This window comes from Aphanomyces astaci (genome assembly GCF_000520075.1).
Source record: "Aphanomyces astaci strain APO3 unplaced genomic scaffold supercont1.16, whole genome shotgun sequence".
NCBI classification, from domain to species: domain Eukaryota; phylum Oomycota; class Saprolegniomycetes; order Saprolegniales; family Verrucalvaceae; genus Aphanomyces; species Aphanomyces astaci.
The window spans coordinates 778,239-800,097 of NW_009798279.1; the positions used below are offsets into that span (position 1 = coordinate 778,239).

At 54.2% G+C, this 21,859-nt stretch overlaps 9 protein-coding genes across 10 annotated transcripts; 4 read left to right on the forward strand and 5 right to left on the reverse strand.

Moving 5' to 3' along the window:
• The first annotated feature begins 945 nt into the window (after positions 1–945).
• Positions 946–3,513, forward strand: H257_07725 (hypothetical protein). The gene is made up of 3 exons (XM_009833352.1): positions 946–2,045; positions 2,286–2,948; positions 2,999–3,513. Exons 1-3 carry the CDS (start codon positions 993–995, stop codon positions 3,455–3,457), a joined length of 2,175 nt encoding a protein of 724 aa, XP_009831654.1. The 5' UTR covers positions 946–992; the 3' UTR covers positions 3,458–3,513.
• A 348-nt stretch (positions 3,514–3,861) lies between these two features.
• On the reverse strand, positions 3,862–4,697 carry H257_07726 (hypothetical protein). The gene is made up of 5 exons (XM_009833353.1): positions 4,614–4,697; positions 4,456–4,541; positions 4,348–4,405; positions 4,229–4,300; positions 3,862–4,062 (listed from the first exon to the last, which is right to left on the reverse strand). The coding sequence occupies exons 1-5, from the start codon at positions 4,678–4,680 to the stop codon at positions 3,896–3,898; spliced, it is 450 nt and encodes a 149-aa protein (XP_009831655.1). The 5' UTR covers positions 4,681–4,697; the 3' UTR covers positions 3,862–3,895.
• A 155-nt stretch (positions 4,698–4,852) lies between these two features.
• H257_07727 (hypothetical protein) lies at positions 4,853–8,628 on the forward strand. Its single transcript, XM_009833354.1, has one exon. The coding sequence runs from the start codon at positions 4,867–4,869 to the stop codon at positions 8,593–8,595; it is 3,729 nt and encodes a 1,242-aa protein (XP_009831656.1). The 5' UTR covers positions 4,853–4,866; the 3' UTR covers positions 8,596–8,628.
• On the reverse strand, positions 8,618–9,828 carry H257_07728 (hypothetical protein). Its single transcript, XM_009833355.1, has 6 exons — positions 9,726–9,828; positions 9,588–9,676; positions 9,464–9,536; positions 9,333–9,416; positions 9,244–9,286; positions 8,618–9,204 (listed from the first exon to the last, which is right to left on the reverse strand). The coding sequence occupies exons 1-6, from the start codon at positions 9,759–9,761 to the stop codon at positions 8,729–8,731; spliced, it is 801 nt and encodes a 266-aa protein (XP_009831657.1). The 5' UTR covers positions 9,762–9,828; the 3' UTR covers positions 8,618–8,728.
• Positions 9,829–10,135: 307 nt separating this feature from the next.
• On the forward strand, positions 10,136–12,774 carry H257_07729 (hypothetical protein; the record flags this gene model as incomplete). Its single annotated transcript, XM_009833356.1, has 5 exons — positions 10,136–10,299; positions 11,318–11,413; positions 11,461–11,525; positions 11,569–12,666; positions 12,692–12,774. The coding sequence occupies 5 exons, from the start codon at positions 10,136–10,138 to the stop codon at positions 12,772–12,774; spliced, it is 1,506 nt and encodes a 501-aa protein (XP_009831658.1).
• A 25-nt stretch (positions 12,775–12,799) lies between these two features.
• Positions 12,800–14,408, reverse strand: H257_07730 (hypothetical protein; the record flags this gene model as incomplete). Its single annotated transcript, XM_009833357.1, has 6 exons — positions 12,800–13,198; positions 13,266–13,424; positions 13,505–13,570; positions 13,615–13,711; positions 13,760–14,174; positions 14,222–14,408. 6 exons carry the CDS (start codon positions 14,406–14,408, stop codon positions 12,800–12,802), a joined length of 1,323 nt encoding a protein of 440 aa, XP_009831659.1.
• A 116-nt stretch (positions 14,409–14,524) lies between these two features.
• On the forward strand, positions 14,525–19,148 carry H257_07731 (hypothetical protein). Its single transcript, XM_009833358.1, has 5 exons — positions 14,525–16,252; positions 16,589–16,891; positions 17,252–17,802; positions 17,982–18,075; positions 18,151–19,148. The coding sequence occupies exons 1-5, from the start codon at positions 14,554–14,556 to the stop codon at positions 18,714–18,716; spliced, it is 3,213 nt and encodes a 1,070-aa protein (XP_009831660.1). The 5' UTR covers positions 14,525–14,553; the 3' UTR covers positions 18,717–19,148.
• H257_07732 lies at positions 18,705–20,423 on the reverse strand. 2 transcript variants are annotated; one of them, XM_009833359.1, is made up of 3 exons: positions 20,303–20,423; positions 20,168–20,256; positions 18,705–20,114 (listed from the first exon to the last, which is right to left on the reverse strand). In XM_009833359.1, the coding sequence occupies exons 1-3, from the start codon at positions 20,391–20,393 to the stop codon at positions 18,801–18,803; spliced, it is 1,494 nt and encodes a 497-aa protein (XP_009831661.1). In that variant the 5' UTR covers positions 20,394–20,423; the 3' UTR covers positions 18,705–18,800. The 2 variants fall into 2 exon arrangements, with proteins under 2 accessions (XP_009831661.1, XP_009831662.1); XM_009833360.1 differs by having other exon boundaries at positions 18,801–20,114; positions 20,309–20,423.
• A 69-nt stretch (positions 20,424–20,492) lies between these two features.
• H257_07733 (hypothetical protein) lies at positions 20,493–21,676 on the reverse strand. Its single transcript, XM_009833361.1, has one exon. The coding sequence runs from the start codon at positions 21,638–21,640 to the stop codon at positions 20,555–20,557; it is 1,086 nt and encodes a 361-aa protein (XP_009831663.1). The 5' UTR covers positions 21,641–21,676; the 3' UTR covers positions 20,493–20,554.
• Between the last annotated feature and the right edge of the window lie 183 nt (positions 21,677–21,859).

A 21,859-nucleotide genomic window follows, 5' to 3' on the forward strand; every position in this document is an offset into this window, starting at 1 on the left:
GATTGATTACCTGTGGGACCTTCGAGCTCCGCCAATGCTATTTTAGTAACTAGCCTACACAAGTTCATGGAACCATGATGCTTCCACGGGTACTGATTGAACGATCAAAGGTCATGCTGACTTACTTTCAAAGGTAACATTTCGTAGGCGCACTCTACGTTCTTGCACTTGGCAGAGGCATCTTCCATCTTGGACTAGATTGCGAGAAAGGTTCACATCCTGTAGGCTCTGTCAAGCTCTATAAATGGTTTGCGCGTGATTTTTAACCGAGGGTTTGCCCAGAGCAAGTGCGTGGATGTCGTGTGCTACTCAGTGGCACACTGTATACTAGTACTACTACTAGTATGTACTACCTATACCGTATTGTGTATATGCATTGCGACAGGTGATATTTCACAACCAGCACACTAGTTCTCAAAATTATGTTAATCCATAGCGTCATACAAATTTGAAGTCTATTCGACATGTTCACAAGTAAATACTATGGTAGTAGTATCAGTTATTACAAGAAAATTATCAGTTATTACAAGGAGTCGCAATAGATTAATCCGTCGCAATGCATATACACTATACGGTAGTACGGAGTAGTAATACTTGGAAAGTATACAGTGCAATTTTGAATTAACAGTCTGAAATATTGAAATAACGTTATCGAAAGAAAACACAGCAAGAATACAATAGTACAAGCAAGTGTTGTTATCTTGGCGTTAAACACTGCATCTCTTATAAACACGTCGTCAAGCATGATGCGGTTGTACTGATGTCACAGTTAGCGCTACGGTACATATTCGTGTCCACCGAGTGCTCAACCAGCGTTCGATTTCTCGCGCGCTCTCTCCCAGGACTGTCGATATATTTATATTATGTTTCACAGGTTATCAATCTCAAGTACCTGTGGAAATGTATATCTGGTTTGACTGGCTTTGAGTATACTTGTCCTAAACACGCGTTGCGCGCGTGGAGGCACTCTTGGAAATTCTCTTCTCCTCAACATGGCCGACTACTCGAAATGGGACAAGCTCGAAGACTCGGACGACGAGGCCCAAGTCCAGACGAACCGCCCGCCCGCCGCTGCTGCCTCCTCGCCCGTGGTGCCCACCGCCTTGCAGCAGATGGAAGCGTTGCGAAACAAGGCCCAAATCCACATGGAGAAGGGTGAGTTTGCGCAAGGCTGCGTCATCTACAAGGACCTGCTGCAAGGTGCCGGAGCCGACACCCCCGCCGGCTTTATTGAGTCTTGCCGCATGAACTTATCCATTGCTTTGATCAAACTGGACCGCAACCTGGAAGTGATCCCCGTGCTGTCGGAAGTGCTGACTGCGAACCCGAAACTCGTCAAGGCGTTGCATTTTCGAGGTCATGCGTTCATGAGCGCAGGGTTCCTTGAAGAAGCCGAGAAGGATTTGAAAGCGGCAAAGACTGCGTTGCCCGACGACGAAGGCGTCGACGGTGATTTGGCGGCGTTGGAAGTCGCCAAGGTTGCTGACGTCCACCTCAAGGCTCTCATGGCCAAGGCGAACGAAACCTTCCAAGCCGGGGATCTGCAAGAAACGATTAAGAACTTTACGACTGCGTTGGCGGAAGCGGAGAAGGTCAAGCGTCGCGACGTGTGCGGCGCCATCTACGGCAGCCTCGGCATGGTGTACTTCAAGGACGAAAAGTTCCGCGAAGCGATTCCGCACTTTGTCAAAGCGTTGCAAGACCTGCCCAACCCCGAGCGCCGCATCGAATTCCTTGAAGGTTTGGCGGCGTGCCACACGTCCCTCGGCGAAGGCGAGATGTGCATCAAGGCGTTGGAAAGCGCCATCATGATCGGCGTCCAAGCCGGCGCGCCGGCCCCACGCATGGTCAAGCTGCTCCTGCACGCCGTGCGTTCGTGCGGCATGCTCAAGCTGACGGAACCGGGTATCAAGTACGCGACCAAAGCGCGCGAGATCGCGACGGCGGCCGAGCAGTGGGAAGTGGTGTTCCAGTGCAACGAGTGGATCGCCCGCCTTCACACGGAGAACGAAGACCCGGAATCCGCGCTCATTCACATCACAGAGGTACTATATATTGTCTATTTTGTACCCCACATTTGTACCACATATCTATCGATCGAGTATTCTTTGTATTGACTTTTGTATGTCAAAATGTGTGTACTCATTCGATGTTGAAGATTGAATTTGATTGGCTACTTGATGTTCGTGTTGTGGGTTTTGATTGGTCGATTGTCGTCTGCCTATATGGACAATATATAAAATATTGCGTAATTCACTACATTGGTGGATATAACTATCGACTAGGCGTTCCAAGAAGGGGTTGCGCGCACCGACTTGACGAGCTGCCTACAGCTCATGCACATTCAACTGCATGTGCTCAAGGTGACCGACCCGATGAAGCACATCAACTTGGTAGAGTCGACGCACGCATTCTTCAAGTCGCAGAACGAGGTCAAGGGGGTACTGGGGTGCCTGGAAGTGCTGCTTGTGTACAACATCAACCAGTTCAAGGCCGCTACCAACGACCACGACAACGACCCTGCCGCGTACTTGTCGGCGCTCGAAGATCTCTGGGGCCAACTCCGCGCGGTTCCATTCGCGCCCCTCGAGCACGAAGAAAAGTTTGGGGTGCTTAAGCTGCTCCAGCTGCATGCAGACTTTAACGTCGAGCACGACAGCAAGGACGCGTGCCGGAAGGTTCTTCATGAGGTGCTGGCGCTGGCCAACTCGATGGCGCCGATCCCGCCGCAGCACGTCATCGCAGAAGTGTACAAAAAGCTCACGGCATTGAGCGAAGACCCGGCCGAGCAGCTGGAAAACATCACGGCGGTCGAAAAGTCGCTTCGGCAATTCCAGATCGACGTCGATGCCCGCATCCAAAACGACCAAAAGAGCGAAATTTTGACCAAAATCGCCGGCGACATTGCCGACACGTTGTGCAACAAGGCGTTTGTCCAAGCCGAACAGGTACAAAACGATGAAAAAAAGGTGAAAAACACGCCAATATATCTTTGTAGGGGTTGATTGACGACGCGGAAAAGACCCTCGAGGAGACCTCGGCGCTGTGCGAAACCAACTCGATCCAGAACAGCCGCATCAACTGCCTGTCGCAGATCGCGCGGGGCATCTTGTGCCTAAAGAAGGGCAACCAGGATGGCGCCGAAGACAACTTCCGCAAGGGCGTGGCGCTGGCCGAAACAGTTAACGACGACGAAGTGCTCAAGCAGGTGCATGAACTGGTCAACGATGCCAAAGCCAAGGGCGGCATCCAGGTCACGACCAACACACCCGTGAAAGAAGCGGTCCAAGTCCCCAAGAAGGCGGCGGCGGCGGCATCAAAGCCCGCGACGCCCAAGACGTACCCCGGCACGGCGATCCGCAAGAAGGACGCGGCGGGCTTCGACCTCTCGGACCACATTCCCCTGCTTGTGTTTATTGCGTTCTTGGCCATCTTCTTCCACCTTGTGAGCCAATAGATAGAAGCACGAAACACAAGAAAGGAATGAATTGTATGTGTGACACTGTGCCAGAATGGTGGTTGGTTATTACGGACACTGTGCCAGATTGGTTGGTTATTACTGACATTGTGCCAGAGTGGTGGTTGGTTATTACTGACATTGTGCCAGAGTGGTTGGTTATTACAGACCCTGTGTCAGAATGGTTGGTTATTACAGACCCTGTGCCAGAATGGTTGGTTATTACTGACATTGTGCCAGAGTGGTTGGTTATTACAGACCCTGTGTCAGAATGGTTGGTTATTACAGACCCTGTGCCAGAATGGTTGGTTATTTCTGACATTGTGCCAGAGTGGTTGGTTATTACAGACCCTGTGCCAGAATGGTTGGTTATTACGGACCCTGTGCCAGAGTGGTGGTTGGTTATTACAGACCCTGTGCCAGAGTGGTGGTTGGTTATTACAACTCGACGTCGCGGGCATGTTCGGTGGCCAGCGCCTCCGCGGCAGCTGCGTCGTCAGGATGCTCGTCATCGTCATCTTCGTTGTCGGTGCTCTCTTCGTCGGACGAGTCGTCATCAGAGTTGTCGTCACCACTTCCTTCGTCTGTCGCGTGCTCTTGCTGGTCTATCGAAGACAACGACATACATATATGAGGGATAACGTTATGTGGTACTCTTGCACACAATCGATCGACCAATGAAAACCCAGAACACGAATCAAGTGTCAATTATGTACGAATGAACATCGAAATAGTGTGTGAATGAAATTAGTGTGACCCTGGACGACGTACCGACCACGAGCTTGAGGTGCAGTGCTTTCAAAAGGCTTGTGACCAACTGGTTGCTTGGTTCAAACCCAAGGACTAGGATGAGAGATGATAGTATCAGGGACATGGAGAGATTCGCGCACTCTGTTGAGCCAACTCGATGGCCAGTTCGGTTTCTTCATCTTCGAGCAACCCCAGAAACTATCAACGACAGTAAAAACCTGTACGCCACGTGTACGTAGCCACCGCACCTTGGTGATGAGGACAATAGGGGCCTTGCCTTCCGCCCATGCTCCATCCTTCTCGTCCGTCAGCTCAATTTCCGCATCGCGCAAGTCTAAGTATGACGTGACGAACTAGCCCCGTTATGAACTTACCAAGTGACGAACTAGCCCCGTTATGAACTTACCACTTGGGTCTTGCTCCGCTTTCACACCGCTCGTTTGGATCGCCTTGGTCGACACCACGCGCTGCATGTTGGTAGGACAGACAATTCACACTGTCAATAACGAAAGGTCACAATCCTTGTTAAGTTCGATTACGTCGATTAAGTTCGATTACGATTCAATACTAATGCCTAGATTGAATTTAGTATACTGAAGTACGATTGGTTGCGATGAAAATGATGGTCCTTTCAATTCTCGGAAAAAGATAAAGGGAGCATGGCTCGCGCAGTAAGGTGGTGCTCGACGGGCGTGACGGAAGAGCAAGTAGCAAATGCTGTTGTTCTGTGCGCAGCCATCACAAGCGACGACATACCCACCTTCCTCGAGTCAGATTCGTCCGCAGCATCTCTCTCTGATGGCCTATCTTCCCGTTCGCTCGTTGCGCTGGACGATTTTGTCCTCGTCGAATCAGAACTCAGTGTATTCTGCTGCATCAAGCCCACGTCCCTTCCCCAGCAGCTTCTCGACATGACCGAGCGGCAAACGACCTTTCGGTATGGCGGTCGCATCCACACAGCTCTCCACAAACGCGCGACACACATCCTGCACCTTCTCCAACGCCCACATGACCCCCAAACGAGGCAGTCCTTGCTCGACATCGTTCGTGACAAAGGCAAGACCCTCGTCTTATGTGGCCACGCAGCGACGGGAAGCACGGCGCACTTGTGCTTCCTAGCCCTGGTGTACTCCGCATTGCCGCGCGGGCTTCGACTGACGTTAGACGCCATCGACGACGCCCATCAGCGTGACGCATCCTCATCCTCCCCAGCCTGTCCCCCGAGCCTCAAAGCGCAGCGGGACCTCCTTCTTACCGAACTCTCCCTCCAAGACCTCGGCGTGCGGTCCATCGCGTTCGGGTCGCCCTGCATCAGCACCGCCGACGTGACGTCCGTGCTTCGTGCCACGTCCTTGACGCAGCACATGCTGACCGTTGTCAACGAATTCGACTGCGTGCCCAACATATTTGACATCGCGCAGACCGCCTCTCTAGTCTCGACGACCACCCGCCGCTTCGTCGAAGTGTCCCGCGCGCTCAAATTTGTGCTCACGCTGCTGCCCAACGTCGCCCGCGTCGTCGGCCAGTCCACTATGTCCGCTACGCCATCTTCTATGACTCAATTAGCGCTGTCGTATTACACCAACCAGACGTGGCAGCTGTTGCACAAAGCGTTTCGAACGTTCCAAACGCGTCTTGTACCCGACTCGGGGATGCAAGCATTGGGTCCGTGTGGCACGTACGCCTTCCTCGCCAAGGACAGCCTTGTTGTTACGTACATGGACGACCCGGACGCCGTCGCCGCCACCTTGCGCGCCGCCATGCAGGCCGTGTCCATGCATGCGCTCCGGCAGCATATCGTGCCCTCGTACGTGACCCACGTGTCCAAGCGGGTGGCGCAGGGCTGCAGCGCCGACATGAACCACTACGAGCGGCTTCACATCGCCCCCGACGCGTCGGCAAAGGACGTCCGGTCGGCGTACAAGACGCACGCGCTCAAGTGGCATCCGGACCGCTGGCCCACCGCTGCCGGACGGGACAAGGCCACCGTCCGATTCAAACTGCTTGCGGAAGCTCACGAGGTGCTGTCCGACCCCGAGGCCCGCGCCGCCTACGACAAGCGGTTAAAACAACAGCAGCAAGAGGGGAGTTCGTGGGGGGACGAGTTTTGGCAGCGGGGGACCGTGCGGGGCACGAGCTTGGACGACGCTTTGCGGGTGTTTTACATGGCCCAAGACAAGCTCGAGAGTCACTTGAGTGGCTTGTCGAGTCGCGGCGTGGTCGCGGTTCCCAAGGTGAACACCCCACCGCGGTTTCAACCCAACAACCACGACAACCTGTTTGCCGCCGACAAGATGCGAGTAGTTCGACCGGACAAGTCGGTCACGTACGTGACGGCGGAAGACATGCTCGCGACGGACCGCGCGGCGGGCACAAGAGGCGGGGGGGGGTTGGCGATGGCGGCGTCGGCTGTGGGAGGCGCGGTGGTGGTCGGGGCGGCGGTGGCCGTGGCGGTGCACGCGTGGACTACGTACAGCGACAGCGCGCGCCGACGCCGCCAAGCCGACGCGATCCGGCGCATGCCGTTTCCCATGCTCCAGCGTCTCTTGACGGATGCAGATGGGGGAGCATCGTCGGTGGCTTCAACGAGCCTACCGCCTTGCGAGCCTCGATCTCCACATCCTACAGACATAATCCATGGACATGATCATGAGATGGCAGTGGTACCTGCGAACAAATCCACGGAGATAGCCGCCTTGTTGGACGAGTTTTACGACTGCGTGGACGACGTGGGCTGGGCTGAGGTGCACGAAGAGGCCGAAGACGAGTACTTTGACTGCTTGGCCACGTTGGAGCCGGATCGGGATGAGGCGACAATGTTTCCGCGAGGCGCGTACGTGCTGACTCCGTTTGGGATCGGTACGGTGGTGGCTGATTTGAACGACGAAGCGTACTACTACGTGGTGGAGTTGGTGTCGGGCCAGTTGAGCTACGTCCAGCGGCACGACGTGGTGCGGGGCGCAGCCGCGATGGTGGCGCACAAGGAACGACAGATGGAGACGGTGCGCCGGCGGGTCGCCGACCACGTGGTGGTCGCGTATAGCTTGGAAACGGACGGCGCGACGACGTCGCTGGGGTCGATGGTCGCGGCGGGGACGGACGCGGCGGTGGACAGCGGCGTCAAGGCGGCCGGGGGGGTGGCGCTGGCGTCGGGACTGGAGCGCATGGTGCCTGGCTTGGGCCTGGCCGCCGCGCCGCTGACTGTCGCTGCCATCTTGGTTGACGTGGGCAAGGAGTACTTGGAGTTTCGTCAAAAGAAGTCGCTCACGTCGGCCAGCGAACGGCTGGCCATGCAGACGTTCTGGCTCAAAGCTGGCCACCACGTCGCCAGCGGATCGACTGCTGCCGCCGGGGCGACGATCGGACTGTATGGCGTCTCCTCCGCCGTCGGGTACTGGACGGGGGCGGCGGCAATGGGACCCGCGGGGCTCGTGGCAGCCACGGGGGCGGCGGTGGTCGGGGGTCTCTTGGGGTACGCCGCAGGGGCAAGTGTCTACGCGAACTCGACACGGGAGCACTTTACGAGTCTCCAACACGCTAGCGCCGAGATCGATCGGCTTGAAGTCGGCGCCAAGGTCCTCTTCACGCAGTTCGATCCCCTCGGTACAGGATACATCTCCACGTCGGACTGCAAACTGCTGGTTCAACAGCTGACTATGAGCCAAGTGGCAGAAGGTGGTGACGACGAAGGCCCACCTTCTGTGGAGGGCGGAGGGGGCGGCGTGTCGTGGGGGGTGTATTGGGAATGGGTCAGTGCCAAAGCAGTGGCGAAACTGAACACGTTGGAGCAGACTCGCTGCGACTCTACAAAGCATGGCCGTTGGTGGGATCGATACCAGCGCTATTTCAACTTTGCCAGCGCCCCTGCCGCGCTCCTCCCACCACCTCCATGTGACCCCTCCTGCCCCATGTACCCTAGTGTAATCAGAGCATTGGCATTCCACCCCCCAAGCAAACAAGTCAAGCCGAACAAGACTGCCGTGAATTCCATCGTGGAACTAGCCCAAGTCGACGCGCTGGTTGATTCCCACTCTCTATCGCCCGATGAAGCGTTCTGTCTCCAGCTGTACTTGCAATCGACGGACGAATCGACTCGACATCAAGCGCGCCAGACCATTCGAACGCTGACAAGGGACCTCGACCAGCACATGGAGCATTCAGGCGATGATGCGAGCCACGTTGTGATTTCGTCGGCGTTTTCGGCGGAAGACACGACTGGCCAAGAAGAGGATGAGGAGGCGACGGAGCAACTGGACGTGCTGTGCTCATTGCTGTCGAATCGGGGCCTCGGCAGACTGCTGGTGGACCACCGCGTCGACGTCCCCCCCGACACCCCACACGATCAGCTCCACGGTCTCGCCTTGACCCATTTGGCCCCTCGACACTAATCCCAATATATATATATTTATATTAATCCCAACAGATATATATTTATATATTTTTAAACTTGGGTGGGTACTAACTACTAGTTGTCCTAGTATATAACGTTGTTATGCAGTGTTTGTCATGACCACAAGTCGATTACTCGTCGTCGTCGTCGACATCGTCAATGTCGGCATCCGGTTCGAACTTGAGCAACCGCTTCCGCAATGCCTTGAGCGCGTCGTTCTTTTGGCCGACCATTTTCTTGAGCTGTTGGAACTGCTTGGTTTGCGTAATGTGCTGGTTCGCCTCTTTGGCACTGCGCTCGTAGTCTGCGATGATGTCACGGGACTCGCGGAGCTCCTTCTCGAGGGCGTCCACGTGCCGAGACGCGTGCGCCGCCTGTCGCAGCTCGTCCATGTCGTCCTGCGCGCGCTGCTTGTCCTTGGCCGCCTTGGCCACGTCCTTCTGGAGCTGCTCCACGCGAAGCCGAAGGCTGTGGTTGTCCTTCTCCAAGACTTCAAACTCTTCGTCGTGGTGCCGAGATGGTTTGGTCGGTTGTTTCTTGCCATCCGGTCGCCGCTCGTCGGCCGCCCACTCCGCCACCGACATACGCTCCACCTTCTCCAGCATGTCTACCAGCATGTTAGATGGTTCGGATGAAAGGCACATACCCTTGTCTTCTACAATGCCAGTATCCAACTCGATGTTGAGGCGCTGCTCATGATGATTAGAATCACCTGTGGGAATTGAACCAACGTACGTTGTCTTGAGCTTCGTGGAACACTTGGCGGAGGAGAAGGGCCGTCATGTTGATCGTGTCCTGCAATTCGCTTCTCGCATTGGCCTGTGAAATTGGGTTCCATCAGAAGACTACTACGTACATACATATACCTTGACTGCAAAACTCAGCGATTTCAGGACGTCCGTCACATCTTTCTGACTGTACACGTCATCGGATGAGAGTCTACCGCCCAGCATGATTAGTATGACGATGCCATTTATTTACGAAGCATGCCTGTCCGAGAGCGTGTCTTCGAATTCGGCGTCGATGTTCTCGATATGCGTTGCCAGCCGCGATCGAAAGAACTTGAGGAACTTGGAGATCTACGCTCAATGGATGTAATGCATGGCGAGCGAAGTAGGAAGGGCGCACCTCTTGCTGGTGGTGCGCGTTCAGACCTTTGCTCATGACTGTCGCGATCCTCAGGTCTCGATGTGGCGGCGGTTGCCAGTGAACTGTGACCCCTCAAGATAGTTTCGAGGATCCGGTAACCGGTTGTTTATCCAGATGATCCCGATATTTTTAGATCAATTGTAAGAAAAATAGCTGAAATGTTTGATTGGATATTTTCCAATTCGTACTCAATGATGTAGCCAATCAAATCCACAATAACGTAAACGGCCAATTCTTGCCCTCTTTCAGTTTTCAATGTCAAGTATTTTAATTATACCCAATCAAATACCTACGCGGCACAGAATCAGCCGTGATTGGCTGAAGTACTATTCGGCGCGAAACTCGCACAAATTATCCAGTGGAATTCAAGCACATCTGCAATTTCACTCATGACGGGCTACACACATGAGCAGCACGTCGAAGCAACCGAGCGCGCGTTGCAAGGAGAGCGACAAACAGATCTCAGTCGCATCTACAATGTGCCATACCGTACGCTAAAGCTCTACATCAAGAAGATGAGAGACACCGGCAGCATCGTTAATTGCAATGACCGGTACGATGAAAATAGACAATATTTAGTCCGATGGTACCTCCGCCGCAAGGTGGTCATAGTTTGAAGCTGGCGAAATGCTAGGGGATTATATGTGTTAGGGGTGAAGGATTAGCTTGGGGCCATAGGCAGAGCGAACGTTTTTGCTATTGGTAAATGTTTCTCCTTTTAAGGAGAAACATATTAAAATATAATTACCTGTAAGTTATTACTAGTATCAAAGTCAAAGTAGGTGCGGTTAGGTGTATATTAGCTTTGGCAATTGTTTTGAGCTCATATTAAAAATATTGTCCAACCCTCTCGTCACCCTTCAAACCCATACTGAAGTCAAGTTTAAAGAGGGCAAACAACTGGTCCGGCATATTTCAAAACTTTTGTGTTTGCTTCGGCATAACTACGTTAAAAATACTCCAAATTACGAGCAATTTAAAGACTAGATAGAGCGTTCTTTCCTCTACAACTGGATAACTTCAGATTTTTGTAATTTTGCTTAGACTATGAGATAACGCCAAAAAGCTAAGGGGTCGAAATGAGGGCAACAATTGGCTGTTTACGTTAAGAAAATACAATTTATATAGGATATCATTTGAAATTTGTATTCGTAGTATTACAGTACTTCGTACTTACAGTAGTCGGATATCATTTGAAGTTTGTATACATATCTCTGTACTGTATACTGTAGTCCGGTACCCTCCACCGTGAAACCGTCCTGTCGTTTCAACAAACACTTGTGATGCGCAATGAGGCGCGGCGACGGCCAAGCATGGCGCCAGACTCTCGACGAAGTAGCATCATGTCCTTCACAAATCAATCCACCGAGGACGATGCCATAACTACCGGTAGCCAGGAAACCAGTCGCCACACCATCTCCACTGAAACACGAGGCTTGGAGCCTTCCCCATCGGTGACACCAAGTTCCCGCCGTCGACATCTCCGTGCCGACGACCCTTCTCGCCGGCTCGACGACTACATGCACGTTCTCATCCGCCTAGATCCCTCTATATTGATGCCTTACGTATAGAGCCATGTCCAACCACCTCGTACGATGCGTCAAGAGAGGAAACCACTTGCATGACCACATTGATCACCAGGAGGGCCTCGCAGCCTCCCACCACACGTCCGTACATAGTTCCCTTCCATGTTCTATAACACATTCTCCTTTAGGTCGTCCGCATCGCTGGCGGCGGCGTGCGTGGAGCCCATTCATCAGCCTCCGCCTCGACTCAAAAGTACGCTTCATTGACATCGCCCTTCTCTAGTTCATATGTTTAGGACGAAGCGTTGGGTTCCAAGCGTGCATTAGCTTTCGTTCCACGACAGGTGCCCCCGTCAAGGCGTCCAGAGGGTCCTTGCGGGTAGGAGAAGGTCCAGCGTCTCGTTTTCGGGTGCTGCCAGGTCCGTGGTCGAGTTGTTCGTCGAGTGCGGAGGCGCTGACCCGGCACGATCGCGTGGCGTTGCAGCTCGTGTCGACCGACCCCGAGGACGCCGACGCTTTCCTCGCGTCTGCCCCCGCGCCACTCCATGGACGCGATGCGAAGATCGTAACTTTGACCGGGGCGGCGTGGGACGACGAGAAAAGAGATGAGTTTGCACCAACGGCCCATCTGTTTGCCGCGTTTGCGTGGGAGCTGCACCCAGTCCGGACAGACGAGCGGCTGCTGTGCGATGGCACGCGATTGCAACTCGTACAAGAGCACGGACAAGACGTGTTTGAGGTGGTGGCGTCCGTAGGCCCCCAGGACTTGACGATGCGTCGCCGGATTCCGTCGAAAACAATGCACGGCACCAAGAAGTCCCCGACCACAGGAGGATTGACGGTGGTGTTGAAACTGCATGACACGGATCAGAACAAGTCAAACAATCGACAACAAGGACCGACACGACTGCCGCCAGAGAAGCGCAAGCCGTGGCTCGTGGAAGCATTGGCGAATCTGAAAGACCAAGTGGCGAACAATGAACAGGCCAAGCAAGCGTTCCATCGAGACATGCAAAAGAACATGGCGGCGTACGCGGCGTCGCATTCCCTTGACACGGCGCGCGAGGAGGCGGCGTCCGAAGACTACTACGGCCGCAAACTCAAGACAAAACCCAAGGTCAAGCTCCGGTCGAAATCCGTCTTGGCGTTTGTGCAGACTTTTCACCGCATCAAACAGCACCACAGTCGACGGGACGGGTCGCCACCGCCGGAACTGACAGACAGAGACAGGCTGCGACTCATGCAGTGCTACAACCCCCAAGTGTATGGCAGAGTGGGAAACCCCGCCGTGCTGTCCAAGTCGTCGAGGTCGATGAAAACGCTGGTGGATGGCATGGAAAGGATCGGAGAAGCCCCGCCCACGCCATTGCTAGCGTCGTCATCCGCGTCCACGGGTGTTCTACTGCGACCAAAGTCCAGTCAAGCCAAGAGCAGCAGCACCTACAACGCAAGGAAACAAGTCCACAGCAGCGCCAGAGTACTTCCCACAACCACGTCCATAATGCGACCGAGGACCGCGCCGTCGACTTATGCCCAGTCGTCGTCAAAGGCAGGCAGAACCGTTTGACACGAGTGGTTGGCGTCGGTCACTTGGAACAGCTGCGTCCCCAGAAGCAGCGGAAACGGATACGGCCCAGCAAGCGACAAGATGTGGAACGGCGCGTAAAGCGTAATAAGGACGTGATCATGCAGTTGGGCGAGGGCCGATTTGGCAAACACGGCGTCCACAACTACATTCGGGCGAATGGGGAGCAATGGGGGAAGGGGGGGAGGGGACGACGGCTGCTCCACGGACGCCGACACGTCGTGGATGTACGCGGTGAAGACGACGAAGTCTGCATGGAGGCGCGTTCGTAGCAAGCAGAGCGTGATGGACGGGCGGGACTGAGGCGTGTCCACCATACTCGACGTGGACAGGGCTTGGTGCTATGCAGAAAATATGGCATTTAGTATTACTTGAAGATGGACGAATCGGTTGTTTCGTAGTACGTACGGCGTTGGTGTGGAAGAGAGTGGCGTCGCGACTGGCTTTGCGAGAAGCACGTTGAAGGACGTCGCCAATGTCGCCTGGAATCGACACGTCGCTCAGACGTTTGCGGCGTTTTTCTTTGGGAGGTACGTGGAACGGAAGTTCGCGCTGCGATGTTCCAAGCTAGATACAAAGTTGTGGTGTGAGTGGGGTGAACATGTGTGAACATGGGAGGAAGTGTAGATACGACAGCATGTACGTACCATCGTCTCTGACGCAACGTGACCTGCGTCTTCGATGTCTTCGTTGCGAGGTTGGGAACGGGATGTCTAGTACAACGATGAACACATAGCCGTGACAAAGGTGAACGTACGTCGGGCATACGGTCGACGCCTCCAGCAGTAGCTTGTCGTAGCATGTCCGCCATGGATCTTCGCAATGGAGTCGACGCATGCGGCGGAGGAGTTGACCTAGCGAGGGATGAGGATCGGCAAAACATGTCTCGCAAGTGCACATACCGAAGCAAAGTGGTAGGTGGAAGGCGTTTCGAAGCAGTTGTTCGTGCCGTCCTTTTGGGTAGAGATTGGAGTGGAGGGGTCTTGAGCCAGTGCGACGGACGATCGAACGCGGCTTCAAACGATTGGGTTGCATGTACTTTCTGTGGGGTTGATTTGACTGGAAGTTGTCGGATGCGTCCTTGCGACGGTCCAATCGTCGTAGACGTGGACGCGATGCCACGAAGAATGGATGCGGCGACATTTTGTGAACGTGGAATCGAAGCTGTTGTACCAACCATAGAACGATGTGTTGACGGCGATCTCGGAGGTGGCGACGAGGTTGGGATGGGTTCGTCCGGGATCGCCACATGAGGCTCAAACTGCAAAATCGACGCAAACCCATCTTCGTCATCGTCTTCACTGTCTTCGCCTTTTGCTGGAGAAATACGTTACAAGGAGTGTCGTCTTATACATCCATCATACCTAGGAACGCCGCGGTTATCGAGTTCCTTGGAGCTGAGGTGGGAGTCACGACATGCGTCGAGGTGTCAGCGGCGGTCGTGTCCTTGCCTTGCTTGGCGGACTTGGCCTTGGCTTTCTGTAGGGACTTGGTGAGCTTCGAGTTGCCGTCTGCATGGATGTCGTACGTCACTTCGTCCTCGTCCGACATGTTCCCAACCAGCGCCAATTGAAAATGCGCGCAAATTCCTCGCATTCAAACAATTTCCGGATAATGCGACTAGTATCCGGCGCGCGATTTCAAGCGCCTGATATAGACTTCCACATCTCAACTCGACACCAACGACGACGCTACCATGAAGACGCGCATGGCCATCGATGATATCAGTGCCATGGTCGGCTCCATCCAGAAGAACGTCGTGAACATGCGTGTGACAAACATCTACGACGCAGAGGTGAACAAGACGTACATCCTCAAGCTAGCGACCCCCGGCCTGCCGAAGGTGTTCCTGTTGCTGCAGTCCGGCATCCGCTTCCACACGACCGCGTATGCACGCGAGACGGCGAGTGCGCTGCCGCTTCAATTCACCATGAAGCTCCGCAAGCACCTTCGAGGTAAACGTCTGGCTAGCGTCACGCAATGTGGGTCGGACCGCGTGATTGACTTTTGCTTTGGCGACGGCGACCAGCGCCACCACTTGATCCTGGAACTGTACGCGGCGGGAAACATCATCTTGACGGACCACGCGTACACGATCCTGTCCCTTCTGCGCACCCACGCGTACGATGATCAGGTCAAAGTCGCCGTGAAGCAGCAGTACCCCCTCGACAATGACTTGGTGGTCGGCAACATTGGCGGCACGTCGTCACAGTTCTCGTCCGGTGCCGACTTGATGTTGTTTGTCCAGCGATACGTGCAAGAGGCCGCGTCCAAGGAGAAGAGCAAGAAGCAGTACTCGCTCAAGCAGATCCTCTTGAGCAAAGAGTCTGGATATGGGAACTTTGGCCCGACGATCGTCGAGCACTGCATGGTAGAGGCTGGCATCCTTCCGTCGCTCAAGGTCAAGACCGCCACGTCCCATGTCCACGTGCCGCTCTCCAAGGCGGAAGCGCAAGCTCTTGTGGACAGCCTTCAGTCGGCGCCGACGTTGCTGGAGGAACTGAGCTCAACCCAAGTCGCCGTGCATGCTACCGACGTCGCCGACGATACCTCTCGCCGCCATGGGTTTATTGTGGTCGATGGAGCTGGCCACTTTGAAGAGTTCACCCCATACTTGTATGCGCAGCACCGCGGCAAACCTATCGTGGAATTCCACACGTTTGACCAAGCCGTGGACGAATACTTTTCGAAAATCGAAGCGCAAGCCGTGGACGCCGAGAAAAAGCAAGCCGCGCACGTGGCCGAGACCAAAGTGGACAAGCTCAAGAAGCACCAGCTGGAGCAGATGGAAGCATTCGAGCGGACGCAGCAGGTCGCGGCTGCCCACGCTTCCTTGGTAGAGCAGAACCAGCACGACATTGAAAACGTGCTGCTGGTTGTGCGCAGTGCGCTAGCGACCGGTATGGACTGGAACGATCTGGACGACTTGATCAAGCAGGAGCAGCACAACGGCAACCCCGTCGCGACGCTCATCCATAAGCTAGATCTGAGCCAGAACCGGCTGTCCGTGCTACTGTGTGACCAAGAAGCCGAGGACGATGCGGTCGCCCACTGCATCTCGATCGACCTGTCGCTGTCCGCGCTGGCTAATGCGCGGGAGCTGTACTCGAAGAAGAAGTCGGCGGTGAAGAAAGCGCTCAAGGCCATCGACGCCACCGACTTGGCCATCCAGCAAGCTGTCAAGAAGCACGACAAGAAGCAAGCACAGCAGCAACTCCAGCGAAAGACCATGTACCAGCGCCGCAAAACCATGTGGTTTGAAAAGTTTCACTGGTTTATCACCCGGGAACAGTACCTGGTCTTGGCCGGCAAAGACATGCAGCAAAATGAAACCCTCGTCAAGCGCTATTTGCGCAATGGCGACGTTTACGTCCACGCCGATTTGCATGGCGCAGGTATATATATATATATATTGTCTTTTTACCCAATATTTGGTTGATTTTGGGGCTGATTCTTTGCCAAATCTGTCGATCGATTGTTTGCATCATCTGACTTTTGTATGTAAAGATCGTCCAGTATCACACTAATTTCATTCACACAGCGATGCTGAATTGGTCCAAGAGTGGATTTGATTGGTCGTTGGATTCGTGTTGTGGTTTTTGATTGGTCGATATATCGATTTGGTGCGGCTCATTCGATTGAGCACTCTAATTTAGAATCGACTTGACAATATATATATAGATTGATATTTTTCTACTTTTGGACGACGTGGGAGTTAACATGGATGATAGCTACGTGCATCGTGCGCAACAAAGTGTCGGGCGGAAACATCCCGGCGTCGGTGCTCGAGCAAGCGGGGTGTATGAGTGTATGTCGCAGCAATGCATGGACGAATCAGGTGGTGGCGGGGTCATACTGGGTTCACGCGGATCAAGTGTCCAAGACTGCCCCCACGGGGGAGTACTTGACCACTGGCAGCTTTATGATCCGCGGCAAGAAGAATTTCATTCCCGCGTCCAGGCTCGAGATGGGGCTCGCCATCGTGTTCCGCATCGATGAAAGCTCTGTGCGAAACCATATTGGTGATGATCAAGGTAACAACGGTGATATATATATGAGATACGGAGCATGTGACAGGGACTCGGAGTTGATTGTTTGACGTCGTGTGATTGGGCTTTACAGTCAAATGTTGCCTATATTTTGGGGGATGGACGATGAAATCGCCGACTAATCGAGCAAACGAGTATGATTGGCTACAAAGAATGAAGATTGCAATTTTTGATTGGCTAAAAACATTGATTGTAGTATTGCAGTGACACAAAGATACCTCTTCAACTTTGTTTTATATGAAATGTCGAAGGTCCGGCGAACAATTGTGTTTGGCGGTTGATTTTCAACCCTCCGCCAGAGGAAAGTAGAACACGCCACAATATGAATATGAAAGTATGTGACAGGGTTATTGGGGCCAGAGGAGGAGAACGACGACGACGACGACGTGACTGCAAAGGAAGTGCTGGCGAGACAACGGGACATGAAACAAGAAGCATTTGGGGAAGTATCAGAAGACAGCATTCCTGCTGCTGTAGTCGAAGGAGATCAGGACGGTGATGCAGTTGGCCATGACGATGTTGTTGCTAAAGAAGAAGAAGAGAGGACGAAGGAGGACGTCAAGACATTTGACCACCATCACGTCGCAGATGATAGGATGGAGTCTATCCTGGACGAACAAGAAGAGACTGTTGGTCCAGGGAAAGCAAAGCCTGGTAATGGCAAGAAGACCCTCAGTGCCAAGGAACGTCGGGACTTGAAGAAGAAGAAAGGAACAGCTGCGGACAAAGTGGAACTACCGGAGACGATGGCGGCGCCTGTGGCCAAAGCCCCCCCGGCACCCGTCCGCGGCAAGCAAGGCAAGCTCAAGAAGATCAAGAAGAAGTACGCCGACCAAGATGACGAAGAGCGACGGCTGCGCATGGCCGCGCTCGGACACGCCGTCATCGCCCCACCGGTACGACTTGAGATTCACTGGTCGTCAATTGTGCATTCACCCTGTTTCATATTTGATCACGTTTTGTGAAATATTGGTCACGTTTTGTGAATATTGGTCTCGTTTTGTGAATATTGGTCTCGTTTTGTGAATATTGGTCTCGTTTTGTGAAACAATTAACAAACGTTTTTGATTGGTAGGACGAGCGCACCAGTGTGGCGGGAGACGAGATCGTCATGGAAGAAGATGATAGCTGCACAGCCAACGACGGCGACGCAACTGGTCTTTCCACAGGTACAAACATATTTCATGCTATTACTCGTAACTGTATATATTGGTATGGATGATATATATATATGACGGTAGTAGGAATACCTGCAATCGACCAAGAAAAGGAAGCGTTGTACCAGCGTCAACGCGAACGCAAGGCGCAACTGCTAGAGCAAGAAGAAGAGGAGGCGCAGAATGCCACGTTTCTCGACACGTTCACGGGCACTCCGATGGCGAACGACCTGCTGCTGTTTGCCATGCCCATGTGCGCGCCGTACTCGACGCTCGAGCGGTACACGTACAAAGTCAAGCTCACCCCCGGAACGCAAAAGAAGGGCAAAGCCGTGACATTTGCTGTCGATCACTTCCTGAAACTGAAACCCAAACCGACGACGACCAACGGTACTACTGAAGCCCCGGCAACCGCCAAAGAACAAGGCGGCGGCGGCGAGAAGAAGGGGGGAGAGGACGGAGGTGCGGCCGGCGCCCCCGATGTCGACCCCCTGGAGGCGCAGAAGGAGCTCATCAAGTGCGTGCCCGAAGCCGACCTCGTCGGGTGCATCGTCGGGCCTGTCAAGGTATCTGCGCCTGGACTCAACTCGGCTACGATGAAAAAATCCTCTTCGAAACCCAAAAAAGCCCACAAGAACAAATCCACCAAATAAACCCACTTTATATATATATATATACTCTGGGGAAGAATCCCAATGTGTGGTTTTCATCGGGAAGAATCCCACTGCGGTGGGGTGTTAATCGAGGGTGGGGGGACGTTGCCCATGCCAGTTGACGGAAATCCCGGGCCATTTGGTCTGGAGCACGTCTTCGATGGGGCACCCGTGGCCGCCGGTCGTGTGGGTGGTGTCCACCATGGGGACGGAATACCCCACGCGGTTCTTGGTGGGAATGGTGGCCTCGAATTGCACGCAACGGGGAAATTTCCCCGCGCTGGCTTTCGACGCATCCACGAGACCGTTGACATGGTACAATACCACTTGCTTGACCTGTTCTTGTTCGTCGTCTAGTGTCGCCCATCGATCCTCCACACTGGCGGTGTCGACGTCGTCCGGGATCGCAGTACTACTACTAGTAGTAGTACTAGTCGGGTCGGCATCGAACTGCGCCTGGAGTGCCCTGGCAACGTCCGAGTCGGATCGAGGTCGACTCGATCCTTCCTTGCGCTTTCCATCAAGCGCTTGCTGCAAGTCGTTCGTGTCGAGTAAGATGGACACGACGCGCCAAAAGTCTTCCCAGAGGACGATCCCGGCGCCAGGCACTTGGAGTTTGGAATACAATCGACCTAGCTGGAACTCATTGGCGAGGATCGCAGGGTCCACATGGAGCTTGGCGAGGACTTGTCCCAGGGCGTCGATGGGAATGTACCCATTTCCCATCGTATCGAACGACTGAAACGCGCGCTGTACCGTGGCCAGCAGCGCGTCCGACGCCGACTCTGTGCACAGCGACGCGTCGGTTGCAAACAGCACGGTGAAGTGGCTCGTGCTGCCCAACACCCACACGGGGAAGATGGGAGATTTGAGAAAAGTTCCCACGGTGCAGTACCGCAACGCTTCCAGATGCGTTAGGTACCCGACTTGCGCTCGGGACTGGACGCCGCGGAGTACGAGGCCGGAATCCCCCATCGGCACGACGCCGTCAAACACGTTGGACGTTGCGCGGCCGGTGAGCATGAGGTTGAGCAGTTCCTGCGACCCGTGGCCGAACTGGCCGCTCGTGAGACTCGACTCGACGTCGTCCATGTCGTCTTGAAGGCGAGACACGCCCCGCGTCAACATGAGACTGTATACGAAGCTCAGCACCCCTCGCTTGGGGTGGACGAGGAACGACAACACGCGAGAGGGAAGGTCTGCGCGGGGAACGTCGAATGGCGAGAAGGAATCGCTGGATGGAGAAACTTGAGTCGCGTCGATAAGCCAGATCTTGTCGCTGGGAGACTCTGTTGCTTGTACGAGCACGTCGGCGAGCACATTTGCGAGAAGCAAATCGCGGTCGGGAATGGTCAATTTGGCGTCGATGTTGCCACCCAAGCGAGCAAGAAGCAGTGCCTACATGGATGTGAGATACGTGATTGACCTGATTGCAAGGAGTGTACATATACCTGCACCGGCGCAAACACACCGCAAGGCCCACCATGCTGTTGTTGCAGTGCCCAGGATGGGGCTGCCTCGATCGGGGAGAAGTTGAAGTCTACCAGTTTTCAATGGTCAATCATGCACATGGAGCTAAGACACACGATTGCCTTCTAGCTTCCATCGAGCCTCTACTTCGCTCTCGAATACCGCCGCGGCAGGGCCCCACATGAGCTGACGCAGCGCCTGTGCCATGTCAATATGATCGTCCGTGGAATATTACCCTCTGAATTCTCGACTTCGAAGTCTAATTTAACCATTTAACGAATAATATGCAATTATTGGTATATTTAGAGCGGACACTTGGACGTGTGAAATAATATTATACGGATAACAGACTGCATCAACCCTAACATTTAATACATTGAGTGGCGCGAGCTCAAGCTTTGCCTGAGTTCTTCGAAGTCGGCTACGGACGCCATGGACTTGCGGGTAGCCATAGATTCAGCCTCCCTTCGCGCAGCGCTGGCCGCTTCTGCAAATGCCGCCGCGGCTCGTCTGGCTCGAACATGGGGCGAAGGAACTGCCGGCGGTAGGTCGCTCGACTTGGCTTCGATTGCCACTGACGTCACGGTATCTGCATACGAAGACACGAGGTGGGCATGTTCCTGATGCTTTAGTTGGTGGGAGGGGAACGAGATGATCCACTTGGACGAAGGCAGTGCTGTCGTAATGGTCGGCCCACCGCCGTACGTTTTCACCAGACTCAACCATTCACGTTCGTCCACGAATGAGTAGTCTTGAGATCGAACTGTGGGGTTTGGCCTCAACTTGCCTTCGAAGAACGAGACCAAAGTATGGTTTGAGATCGGCCCGATACATGCCTTGTCCTTGGCAAGGTGTCCACTGTACCATGCTGACGAGACAATGTACACAGAAGACGAGGGGCTCGGTTCTGTTGGTTCTGCGGTGGCGGAGGCCGAGATAGAAGCATTGCTCGTGGATGGGTTGGCCGAGCCCTTCACAGGGGCGGACTTGCTTCGATGAAAGAGGGGAATAGCCGAGACCGTGAGCTTCACTCGCGAGTCACCGATATCCATGAGCTGGCGCAGCGTGGAGGAGCAGGTCGTACAAGTCCGCTCGAGCTTCGCATAGGACCCCAAGCTTGGCTTCCGCACGAACGAACGTGCGTAGGAGCATGCATTGCACACGAGGTTGCCGCAGAGTCGGCAATGATGACGGCGTCGGCGAAACACTCCAAATGCGTCGGTGCACACGGAGCAGAGACGACTGGACGCATTGGGTTTCCATGGAACGTCAAAGATGCTGGAGGTGGACGAAGTGCTTGTCAGCCTGGGCTTCCCAACTGGAAATCGACCATTCTGGTGGGCTAGTTCGGCTGCTTCCGTCGGCGGTAGGAACCGCAGCTCGTAAACGTCACAGAAAGCCCCCCGCATGCTCAGTTGGAAGAGACTGGTTCGACGGATATTTGTCACTGCCATTCATGACAAGCGCATGAAGAAGCAGGGAGAAAAGATCCAGAACGTCATTGCCAAGAATTCGCCATGTCGTACCATTTTGCGAATTACGTGCGAAATCATCGAAAAAACACCGAAACCAGGAACGGGGCGATTTCATTGGTAGATATTGTCCAGCACCCAAGTTTCAACACCTTGCATTCACAACAGAATATGTCATCAATCGAACATCAGCAAGAAACC